This window comes from Gymnodraco acuticeps, unplaced genomic scaffold, assembly GCF_902827175.1.
Source record: "Gymnodraco acuticeps unplaced genomic scaffold, fGymAcu1.1, whole genome shotgun sequence".
Classification (NCBI taxonomy): domain Eukaryota; kingdom Metazoa; phylum Chordata; class Actinopteri; order Perciformes; family Bathydraconidae; genus Gymnodraco; species Gymnodraco acuticeps.
This window is the reverse complement of record NW_022990590.1, coordinates 3,392,698-3,405,799: the sequence shown is the minus strand read 5'-3', so window position 1 is coordinate 3,405,799 and position 13,102 is coordinate 3,392,698. Positions and strand designations below refer to the sequence as shown.

Genomic DNA, 13,102 nt, shown 5'->3' with positions numbered 1-13,102 from the left:
GAAGGAGAGGAACTTTCAAAAATATCACTCTAATAAAATATTCCTGCTCCCCTGGGATCCTCCTTTGCTCATTCAGCATCAGGAGAAGTGAAGTGGAAAACGCCTGTTATTGGTCTCCGTCCAAAAAGGAGAAAAGAGAGAGACCTATTTTCTTTGGGGAAAAGACAGAAAATAGAATGAGGAGCTCAACAGTTGACGGAAAACTTTTAACTGCAACAACAAAATGAAGTACAGACGACTGTAAGAGGGCAGCTGTCTGGGTGAGTGACAGAATCCGACTCCAGACTGAGAGGCTGCTCTGCGAGGATCAGAAAACGTGTATGTATATAGACTTTGATCACACAGAGCTGCGTGTCGGAGCGCTATGATTGGATTGAATATGTGTAAACTGGAACAGCTCAGTGATCAACATAAAACACAGCAGCTAAAAGTTTTTCGAAAGACTGGCAGTCTCAGTCGCAGGAGGGCGCTTTGAAACAACCTGAAATGTAACCTAGGGGATTCTGCAGTTTTGTAACATCGCTGTACACGCATAAATTGTTCGAAACTTTTCCTTTTCTCACAGCAAAAAGTCTGCAGCAAAATTGTAAGATAAAAACAACTGGCAACACTTAAATGGAACCCCATATAAAGCTTGCAGACACTTAATAAAGAATTAATAACACAATTTAATGTAGTTTTAAACACATATCTGTCTTGTTATATACAACTTTTGTCAGTACATGCATTTGTGTAATTAGCAACATAAAATGTTATATGTATGAAATATTAGTTTTTTATTTAAATAATCAAGTAATTTACAAATGTATTTGGTCCCTCTGGTTCAGAATCATATGGGATGCTTGAACCCATTTATTATGCTTGCAAAATTATAAGTGCATAAGATATTATTTTTTAAATTAAGAATATAATCAAATCCACATTCCTTTAATCTCCTTAGCATCTGAGTTAACTCCACTGACATGGCCTTCATCCACTGATGAAGGCCATGTGGAAGAAGTGAATGAATCACTTTCAGATGCTTAATAAATTGTTCGCATATACACTGATAAACAATGTCTGCTGATAATAGCGAGTTAAAGAGAAGTGTTACCACGTAATCATTTGCTTCTCAATCCCAGTTATCTTCATACTTGTTTACCTAATTTTCTTTCTCTATATCTCTTTCTCTAGAGGCCACTTTACGAACAGGAGCTACCATTTTATAGCTTCCCTCTTCTCCTTAGGGACTTGTCAATATCAGCTACACACACGAGTCAAAGATCAAAGACTGGCATCCCACTACACACACCTACACACACTCCTGGCCCCTTTTGTGTCTCAGGGGCATATTTCATTTCAGTGTCTGTGCACACATTTCATTATGTCTTCATGTGTGCGCGTGTGTGCCACAGGTGGTTCCAGTGTTGGTGACTCGGCTCTGATTATTGCGGTGACCAAAGCATCGCCGCCCATCACATTTGTCATCGCCCCTTTTCCTGAAAGCGTGGGTGGGAGGGGAAGGATGGAGGGTGGACATAAGGGGAAGGATGAAGGAAAGGGAAGAAGGGAGAAGAGGAGGGTAGATGATGGTAAATGTCCACCCCCGCAGTGCCATATGGGAGGTGGTTTGAAAGAGTCAGTCTTGCGTTGCTCTGACTGCAAACCGATCCTTTCCTTTGTATTACATCCATGTCTCACTTACTCTTTTTCTACAATTTAATGTCTTCTGTAACTTTTTTAACATTTTTACCCCTCACTCTCACATTAAAGAATAAACATGGGCTCTTCCGGAGTTGTCAAGTTGCCATAAAAGGCTTGCGTGGGCGTTTCCGAGTGGGTGGGCACTCTGATTTTCAGGTGTATTTGATCTGTTGTGTTCACACCTCGACGCTGGCAGGGGGCCCAACGTGTGGGCAGGTAATTTGAGCAAATTAGGAGATGGGGCCTGTGTGTTATTAATGACACCCCACACCTTCCACTGAACGTCCACCTATTGTTCCCTCCTCTGCACGCACCTTTCTTTTCTTCCGCTCAGAGTCCCCTGGTCCCATCTGTGCCTCAACACCCACCCTTAGCCCCTCTGAAGGCGCAGTGTATGGAATGCACACACACACAGGCACAAACACAGGCACAAACACACACACACACACACACACACACACACACACACACACAACACACACACACACTCACACCACACACACACAACACACACACACACACACACACACACACACACACACACACACACACAACACACACACACACACACACACACACTACACACACACACACACACACACACACACCAACACACACACACACACACACACACACACACACACACACACACACACACACACACACACACACCACACACACACACACACACACACACACACACACACATACATACACACACACACACACACACACAACGCTGCACATGGGACGGGGGCGGCAGGAGGGGGGATTGGTTCCAGGTGCCAGTTTGAGTGAGAGCATTAATCAAGCGGACAGATCTTCCTGTCACAGACACCTTTAGCGCACACATACGGCACTACGCTTTCACAGAAGTAACTACAAACCCCACTGTCCTTATTCTGTGACATTCTACAAACCAAACTCTTCATTTGAAAATGCAAAAAGGTTTTTTTGGGATGATTACAACTTGTGAGAAGGAGAGCGCTAACACCAACGTCTGAAGACACGTTGTAACACGGTGTGTTTATCCCTTCAGACAGACAGCCCTACTGATCTGCTGCCAGGCTATTGATCACAGCCAGAGCTCGCTGTTTGATGCTCCTTTACTAATCTTGCATCACCTTCTCTCTCAAAAAGATTGAGTAGAATCCTAGCCTTCTATGTCTTCACTTAAATTACAGTGTGTGTTACCTGATAAATAATCAGAATTGCTTAAAAAGCACGTCCAACCCGGGCTGCTCTTTCCATGACCTGCTGGTAAGCAGGTTTATATTTTCGGGAGTTTAGCCTGAGTCAGAGGGGATACCGCATTCCTTTAAGAATAAACCAACAAGGGGAAAAGCCTGCCCTTTTCTACGGCGTGGGGCAGAACAGGTAAGGCCTTGTGTAGGTGCTGCAGCCGCGCTCTCACTCACATCGTTACGGGCTGAACCCAAACATCCAAGAGGCTCGACACTCTATATTTCCCCCCTGTAGAAACACGCAGCGTGGAAGCGAAGCCGCCTCAGCCTTCTCGCAGGAAAGCGAGGGGGGGATGCCTAACAATGCTGTTCAGGTTTCCTGCGGTTTTCTGTATCAGCTCCGTTTAAAGCCATCTTCTGACCAGAATAACTCAAACCAAGAGGAAATGAAACATAGAGCAAAGGGAACAAGGTATACAAATCTACGTTATAATACTGGTGTTCTGTTTCATTAGCGTGAACCGGTTCCAAGATAGACCAATTTTCAAAGTGTTAGGTAGTTACTTCCTCTCTGAGGGCTTATATCGGATAACGGTAATTCGCCCAGCATGATGCAATTGAAATGGATGAGGGGCTGTAGGATCTTGTTAAGTGTGAAAATAGCACAGTGCTGCATTAAAAGCCTCGCTGGCTAAAACATTGGCATTAAACTACCTGGTAATTGCATTGCGTTCTGTAGCATAAGCTTGCAGAGCAACCAGTAAAGCACACACACACAATTGGCAGGTAGTTAACAAGGCAAAGATATTAAACGTTCACATTGATTTATGTGATAAAAAGCAGAGGTGTTAGCACTTATAACCTTTAACAGATAGGCTTTATCGCTCCATCGGAAAATTGTTTTGGAATCTGTTATCAACACTTTAAACAGGCTGAAAGCTACGCTAAGCACAGTCAATTGGCAGGTTGCCTTATCATAACAGTGTAATTAGCCCCCAAGCTACTGAATATGGGGATAAAAGAAGGGATAATACACAGGGCCTTGTGAGTATTTACACTGAACTCTCGGTTTGTTGTTGCAGTCTCCATAATACAGGATTGAATGTGATCTCTCTGCAGTAAGTCTGTCTTTCTTCTATGTTTCTACAACTCCACAGTGCTTCCTTTGGAACCAGGAGAAGCAGGCAGATATTGTTCAGGGTTGTTCGTGATGTGACGACAAAGTTGATACTACAGAAAAAAAGTGGCTCGCAATCAGGGTTTCTTTTGTTTTCTGGGGAAAGGCGTCACATTTCTATAGACTTCAGATAGTGTTTCAGATTGAATATGCTCTATGACCATGCAAATACCTTTACAAATGAACAAAAAACTAAGTTTCTTAAACATCAACAGGGGGAAAATACTTTTCCCAGCCTGTTCAAATCACAGGTTAATGTGCTACCATGACGCTCTAATTTGGACCTAATAAGTGCCTACAGCCTATTTAGAGCCATAATCAACCCACCATTCACTGTTAATACCTATGAGTGAAAATGCAGAGCAATTAATCTATCTTTGATTAAACAATGATCACATTAACAGTCTGATTACCCTCAGGAATTATGCAGACTAATGTGAATTTCCAGCGCTAATAAGTCCTAATAGCTAGCGCAGCATGCAAACACACACAGCACCATTTTACTCCATCAATATGACCCTGGCGGGATTAAATAACATGTTTGCCTCTGAGGTACAATTAAGCGATGCTAAATAGAGTTCCTTTGAGCCTGGAGTTAAGGGAAGAGTCTCCTCTGCACAGTAGCAGCCAGTGAAGCGCTCAGATTTTTCCCCCTGGCTTTTTCAAATTACCTATTGATGAGTGGGCTTCACGTCTCTCCCTGGATGAGGGGAGGAGGATGTCTGGTTCACTTTTAAGATGTCTCCAAGAAGCAGGCATGTGGTTAGATCTAAGGCAACACTTATGCAACAGAAGCTGCCTTTCTCAAATACATATACGGTTTCCCTGCAAATGATCTGAGATTTTCTTTGGGGAAAGTTTTCCGCCTGGAGTCTTCAGATATTTACCCACATCGGCCCGCTTTCCTTTTGATCGTGTTGATTTGGGTCCGTCTGTGTAAGCACTTTTTTTCTTCTTCACCACTGCGACTGCACAACTTTACAGAACGATAATTGCTCCCATGACTTAATTGTCTATATGTAATTAAGTTTGTAATAGAGAAAATGGGCCCTTAAATGTTCCCCAGAGAGGCATGGTGGTTGAGTGGGTGCCACACATGTTGAACATTATTCTGCCCTCCTCATCTCATCTGCCAGTCTGAGGAGTTATAAAAAATGTATTGGAGGCAATTAAGATGAAAAAAAGCTTGATGTAAATGCCAAGACAAATTTTAATGAGCCCCCTTTTTCTCAATTTGGAATATTTGCCCTCTCCCTCAAGTCGGCTCAATTTATCGCTGGGAATGTACACTCAGTCCTAAATTAAAAATGTCCTTTAATACAATTCTAAGTACGGGATGGAGTAATGTGGCTTTCTAACTAACACAAACATATTTTGTTCCCATAAAAAGGGCTGACGCCGGACAAAATAATGTGAACATGGTAACAAGAGGACAGGATAAAGTGAACAGAAGGCGAGACTTTAGCTCAGTTATATTGTGTATCTTTTCCGACAAGTTGTGAAGAATTAACAATTAATCTTTGTAACTAAAAATCAATATTAACATAAATAAATATATGTATTAAAATCTAAGATCTATTTAGCACTTTTTATATCACTTTATGTCAGTTTCACGACTACTCAAAATCAAACTTCATCCACACTCTTTTTGTCCTAACCAAAAAAAAAAAAATGTACAGCGCCAATCCTAATCTTGCCGGTTCTGATACAACACAGTACACTACTTTTATTTATTTTACATCATGAATACAACAGAAAAACGCCGGTGGTCTTACAAAATTACATTAGGCTGTCAAGGGGGCTTTTTGTGGTTGCACTGACAGATTTACTGCCCAGATGTTCATAAACAGGGGCAACATCAATGAGCCGCAGCGCAATATCAAGCCACAATGCTTTATACCAGAGACCTGATCAGTGATTATCTGTCCTCCGAGTCCCTCCACCTGAACATCTGTACACATCTGCTCCTTTCTGCCTCTGTTACAGCATGCTTTCAATTTCCTGCGGCGCCCCGCTCCTCTCCTCTCGCTGCGACCCCAGAGACACACCGAGGGGTCAGGGGTTAACATGGTAATAGGTGGTGGTGATTGGTGGAAGACGCTCACTCTCTCCCGGCTTTCAGAGTGTATTAGGAGCCACCCTGCTTCTGTGCGGAGCCTCCAACAGCTGTGTCTGACCACGGAGCGACTTCTTAAAAACATCTTTTAAACATTTGATTTGGACAGAGGAGCGGAGGCTATGGACCGGAGCGGAGAAGAGAGAGGAGGAAAGGGGGGGGGGCTATTCCAATGTCTATTCTTCGTGTCGCACAGGAATGGAAATGTTTGTTTTAAATTTCAAAATTCATCTGGCAAACCTAAAGACATCATTTATTTTGCAGATTAAATTAGATTGTGTAAAGAAGCTGTCACAATAGAATATAGTAAACCCTAAACAGAGGCCACAAACTGCAGCATGCGAGTTGGCCTTCACAGGTTTTCGGAAATCATATGATTTACACTGCTACTGTTCACAGCTCTTGACTTTTTGGGGTCTTATTTTCTATAGATCTTCTTTAGGATATAAGCAGGATCTTGAATATATGATTGAACAAATGACATGCATTCAAATGAACAAATTGAATTTTGCAACTCTTTGAAAAAGTACAATTAAGGAGTTAATTATTCACACAAAATTATATATAATCGTTTCAGGAATTTGCGGTGAAGCAATAAGTCAATTAAATTAATTGATTGTTTCAATTTCATATTAATTATTCCAGCACTTTAATTACAAATTCATATCATGGAAGTCGACATGGAGCAACTTCTTGTTCTAAGTGGATTCATGTCTGTCGATTAAATGCTCTCTGGAGGCTGCAGAAATCCACCCTGATTAATTAATGACAGCAGCCCGACGGAACAATTTCAGGAAGCGATTACAGACCTTTCTTGGCATTCTGATCAATACTTCTTTCCCATGAACAACACAGACACCCAACACACACAATCCAGTGATCCCCACATCTTGTTTCAATGCTCGACTGTAAACTCTCTTGTGAGGCGTCTGTTTACGTTTGTCAAAAATATCACCCGCGCTTTTGTTTTTGGTTCCGCAATGGCATCGCTTTGTAAATCTAAGGGTATGTTGCACAAACATGTCATCTTCCTGTTCGAGGAATATTTATAAACATAGGGTAGAGTAAATACTGGAATCTCTAAATGAATAGAGGTTTTTTGGTTGTTGTTTTTTTGTATTTGCGCACCACAGAAAGTCTTGATGATAGTTGGGTCGTTCCTCCACCACATAAAGCTTGGACCTTGATAGCAGGGTCCTCAATGACCTCAGCTGATCCCCCTCCCATACCCCCGCATCTGGATCAAATCCAATGTCGTTACCCTCTTTACCCAAAACCCCTTAATTCCTCAATCCAAACCTCAACACCTGACCCCAAGTCCTCCCCATCACCCAATTCCAAATAACCCAACTCCAGACACAACAGCAAGCAGAGAAGCGGTACTCACCCCAGAAGAAGTTTTGTTGACATGGTGTCACTGTGCTGAAGAGGCTGTTAGATGCCATAGCTGCTTCTGGTCGCAGCAAGCCCCACTTTTGTTCCTCTGTGGTTTCCGTGACCCTTGACACGTCCTAAACCAAGAGCACGCAGCGTGTCATGAAGAAAAAAAATGGAAAAATCATCCACAAGACATGCTTTTACGTATCAACTATTTAGATGACCACAAGTAACAACCAGGTTCTGGTTTTATAGAGCAAAAAAAAAAAAATTGCAGAGGCAAATATCGTCTTTGCGGATAGATCAGATGGTGTCGGACTTGCTTGCTTGGCGAGTGTGGTTGGAACGTACTTACTCGCTTAGCGCCGTCCTTGTGACTGGTGCTGGCCCGCGACGATTAACCATTTACACTCCGGGTCGCCCTCAAACACCAACCCCGAGCCGCACGTCTGTGGTTCTGTGGTTGTTTGGGAAGCGAGCAAGAGCCCTCACACAACCCAAAAGGCACCAGCTTTAAAACTCGTCTCTTTCCTGCCCTCCATGTGCCGTCACTGGAGAGCCCGGGTCACATGTCCTCTGACGTCATCACGGCACGGCAGTTGAGTGGGACAGCCTACCGTTGTGGCTTTCTTCCCTCTCCACTGACTTTTTTTCTCCCCTCCTTCTCTGTTACGCGTGGTTCGGCAGCGTTTGCAGGTTCTCTGGGGGATCGGGGGCTGACGCTCCCATGAGTCAGGAGGCTTCAGTGGGGGCAGCTTGTTCAACCGCCCATAAGTCCTCAGCATATGGAGAACAGTGCTCTCTCTGCTAGGCTCTCCCTTCACTCTTTCATCCCCCTCTCCCTCTTTCTTCTCTATGTCTCTCTCCCTGACTCCACTGCTCCTTCTCTTCAACTCCTTTAACAGGCTGCTGTGTTGCTCCTGTCTGCCTCTGAGCAGGGAGAGCTGAGCTTGGTAAGACTTGAGGGTGTGAGTGAGGAGCGAATAGCTGGCTGGCTCGCGGTGTGAGACTGGGTGTGTGACTGTGTATACATGTGCAGCAGAGAGAATGGGGAAAAATAGAGACAGAGAGGCTGGGTGAGTGTGTGTGAGGAGAACGCGGGGGTGGTGTGCTTATTTACAGAGAACTGTGTGCGAGCTGTCACTTTGTTGATGCTTTTTCCTCCTGTTTCACACTTTCATATTGCTGTCACTAACTTCATGTAACTACAGTGTCACTACTGTAATAACTGTGTGTATGTATGCAAGTCCGTACTGACCTTTAATTGGCTCTCATAGAAGCGGCAGACGTGGGCGATTCCTGTAACAGGCCATAAATCGTGGCCACCTGTCTCCCCATGTGAAAGAGATGCCTTCTCATAGTCTCGCTAACACCCGGAGAGAAACACACACTTGAACACGGACGCCCTGCAAGAATGGCCGTGCCAACATGTAGTGCGGCACAGCCAGCTCACGGCAATCATCGGTGAATCATCACACACACAGATTCCCACACACGCACATGCAATAAACAGCCTTGCACATCACGGCCCGTGTTTGATCAGCGCCCATCAGGTGTTTGTTTCGACAGATCAAAAACACAGACGGTGTTAGTAGAGAAGCAGAAGAATGTGAGGAATGGACTTGGGAGTGCAGTCAGGTTTGAAAGTATATCAGTCAACCTGTGCCACAGGCCAGTGGGCATGTACTACGCAGTACATATAAGACCAATGCCTTGTGCTCTTTGTTATTGCCAACTGAAACTACCTTTAAACTGTCATTTGCATAAATATGTCATTGTAGTTTAATCACAGCCTGGGGTATAGGAATTTAAAAAGCCATGTGTATGTGCCAGGTGCTTTGAGATATCTAATTAAGTAACTCATAGTAACTCATTTCTATTAAACAGGGAGTCAGTGAAACTGTGCTTTGTAAAGTATTTGTGGTGCTGCTGATTTTTAAAAATGCATATCTGTATTGCTGTGAGCTCCATAAGTAAACTAAGTTATACTTGTAATGCATTGAGGTAATAGCAGAAATCACAGATATATATCCCACACTTTTTCAAAACTAAATATCAGAAAAGGTAGCTGATGAAAAAAAAATTATAAATAATTTTTAAACTGTTACATAATGAAAATGTACAGTTTAATGACATGTTTAGGGGGTAATTTGTACATGAATTGAGCATTTATATAAGCACAATTTGTCTTAAAATTAAAAAATGTTACAGTAATTGTTTTGCAAACGTTACATTACATCAATGATACATGTTATTGTGTTACATCCAAGTGAAGTCATGAAATAATTACTAACTAGTCAGTATAAAATGAGAGCTAAAAATACAAATAATGAAACATGTGTGTAAATCATCTGTTTAAATGCTGAAACTAAATGTGTTTTATTATTGAGCAATAAAACCTTTATTTAAAACTTAATTACCTTAAAGGTGGGGTAGGTAAGTTTCAGAAACCGGCTCGAGTGCACTAAAATTTGAAAGTACACAGCCGAAAAGAATCCGCCCCTTCCTTCAGACTTCCTTACAGAGCACCTCCTCCAACACACATGAACGCGCACATGATGTCAGCAGACTGGTGAAAGTGGCCGCCTGTTGCTGGCGAGTCATTGAAGTACTGCTGCAATGCACACCCAATGAGGGCACGAGATACATTTGTGCGTGCACGAGATGGAAGGCTGACGGACAGGGCGGCAATCCAATCCGTTTAGCCGGGCCGGCTAAACGGATTGGATGTACTTTTTACAGTATTACGGTTTCCACAGATGACTTTTTTTTATGGATTTTTTGTCAAAGCACTTAAGATATTCATTGCTATCGGGATGTTAAGAGCATTCCATGGAATATAACAAAAAGTGTATCTCGAGCCGGTTTCTGAAACTTACCTACCCCACCTTTAATGTGCTGTTAGGGAATACAAATGTCAAACTTGAAATACAAACAATCCCCCCCGAATTCTACACAACAGCATCTCCACAAGTCTTTGACACCTACCTTATTTTTGTGCAGTGAACATTTGATTTGGTTTGTTGCTTTGTAAATATTTGCTGTCTAAAATAAGAACATGGCTCTTGAGTTGCAGCGCACGTTAAAACGTTTTCTTTAGGGAAAGTCTTCTCAAATGCTGCACACACACTGAATCCCCCAGATCATACACTGTACCTATTTCCATTCACAGATTTATATCGATCATGTCATGAATGCAGTTTAGCGTGATGCTTTCTGAACAATGCTTCCGGAATATGTTTTGGCCCACCAGTGCAAAGACAAACTGTACTAAGAATTAGTTCGGTACTCAGTACTCCAAGAATAATATTTCATGTTATTTCATGTTATATGTAACCATTTTTTAGGTCTTTGCGAGTGGATTCTTTGCTGTCAGAAGCGTTCAACTTTAGGACAGAGTGCAACGAGTTCTGCTGAGCCACAGTAAATTACATTTGCAGTTTGATGGGAGTATAATTTGCACATCGTGATTGAATCTGAAATACTGAATGAAAAAAATAATGCACAAATGTCAAACTCCGCTCCTAAGCCAGGAAACATAACTTCTTGGGTGGCATGGCATGTGATAAACAACCTTGATGGCGAAAATCTGAACTATGATGATGTTGCAGTCTCAGATATCTCTGCATGAATTCTTTAACAACTGCAAGGATTGAAATTGCCAGGAATGGATTATGTTTTCCCCAGATACGGTAACAAAGTTTAGTTAAAGTCGGCCAACTGTTGTTTTACGTGTCCAACGTTTGGGTCAGGTCAGCGGTTCACCTACCTTAAGAAAACCACAATAAAGTGTTTCCATCACTGAAACCTGGACCACATCTTCTCCTTGTGTCGATACGCAAGTCTGAAGATTCAAGTCAATTAACCCCTATCCAGAAATCATGCAAATAAAAGGTTTAGATTTAGTTATAAAAGGTTTTTGGAACATTTGGAAAATAAACAGTTTGGTTAAAAAGGTATTTATTGAATTTGTTCTGGCCTGATTGGATGGATTTTTCTAATTATATCTTTAGAAGAGCCTACGATTTGAAGTTTATGTGAATGTTTTAATAGATTAAACATAATATCATAATGTGTATGCATTGAAGCAGTGGAGAGAGTTCTATGCAAAAAATAAAAAAGCACTTAAGGGAGGTACTGCCAGTTTGAAAAGGTTATCATTTTGCTGCGCAGACACATTTGTAATATATGTGCTCTTTGCTTTTATGTGACGGTAATAATATTAAATGCTGGAATATGATGTTGAATATAATATTTCATTCATTACTGGGTCTCCGCTGGTGGCCGGATACTACACTTGCTGTACTTGTAAGTGTGTGTGTGTGTGCGGAGTTGAAGAGCCTGGCCATACTCGGGGTTCTGGCCAAGGTCTGCCCTGAGGACTGTGGTTGATGGCCCACCCTGCCAGACACTTTCTCTCTCTACCACTCAGGACCACACACCTTCAAATGGACTTGCGTTGTTATCACAAGCTCTCACAGAAACATAATAGAGGTATCATGTGTTAGAACATGCTTTAAAATCATACATGCTATTAACAGTGTGTATAAAATATCTACCTTCCTCGCTTTGTCACATCAGATGAACTTCGCAGAAAGAAAATCAATTCTGGAAAGATATCTGGGGATAATGATACCTAAGATGAGTTAAAATTAACTCAGACTGAGGCTGTCTGTATTCGTCTCTCTCCGAAGGCTAAAAATGACGTGACAAAATTAGCCCGGCGCAGACATTACACACGTGGAGGTATTGCAGTATTAGAAAAGGAAGGGTTTATTAATAGCCCCTTTTGGCTCGTGTTGTGTACTCTCTCTGGCGAGGCATCAGAAAGGCCCAGCGGGGCAAACAGGCAGGTACAGTGATTCACTTCAACAGGCGACATCTGTAAAACGCCAAGGTAGTTTACACTGCGGCCAAGCCCGAATTAACGTGCTTTCATTGGAAACAAACACCACTTGCAATCAGCTTCTGTTGGCCGTTGCGCCGCTGGTGTGAACGTAAATATCTGCTTACAGTGCTGCTGAGGCGGGACGTTGACCTGGACCCATAGACTGAAGCCAGAGTCATGAAGGGTCTCAGTTCAGCATGGCCCAAAAACTCATTGAAGTGCAGAAACTGAATCTACAACGCTCCGACGCCAAGAGGATGTTGATGTTCTGTGTGATTTGTTTTGTAAGGTACGGTATGGTGTAATGAAAAGTAGATATTTTTCTTTTGGAGTCCAGCGGTGGTATCTACATCTTCCAGTGACTTAAGGCCCTTTCTTGTGGTGTCTGGACAGCTGTTTTTGGAATCACAGCTTTGAGAGAAAATAAAGTCAGCCTTTAAGTAATAAGGGGAAATGTTTAATATTGAATGGCGCGAGCACAACCTAAACACACATTTAAAATAGCTCTTGGAGTTGCAAAAAAAGGGGGGTAAAGTCGGATCGTTGGTGGAGGCTGCGATGAGGAGGCTGTGGCTGACCACCGAGAGACTGGTCTATTTTTTTTATTTTTCCCTCCATTCCTCATTTTAATCAAGCGCCTGGTCCAGGATAAACAGTGCCTACCTACACTGCAGCTC

General features: G+C 42.5%; 1 protein-coding gene across 2 annotated transcripts in view; it reads right to left on the bottom strand.

The window, feature by feature from the left end:
• Positions 1-8,003, bottom strand: part of runx2b (RUNX family transcription factor 2b) — a 39,773-nt gene extending 31,770 nt beyond the window's left edge. For both annotated transcript variants that reach the window (XM_034228786.1, XM_034228788.1), the window contains exons 1-2: positions 7,893-8,003; positions 7,548-7,671 (exon numbers count right to left, since the gene is read on the bottom strand). In XM_034228786.1, coding sequence (XP_034084677.1) covers positions 7,548-7,605 — 58 coding nt within the window. In that variant the 5' untranslated portion in view covers positions 7,606-7,671; positions 7,893-8,003. The remainder of the gene's footprint in view (positions 1-7,547; positions 7,672-7,892) is intronic.
• Between the last annotated feature and the right edge of the window lie 5,099 nt (positions 8,004-13,102).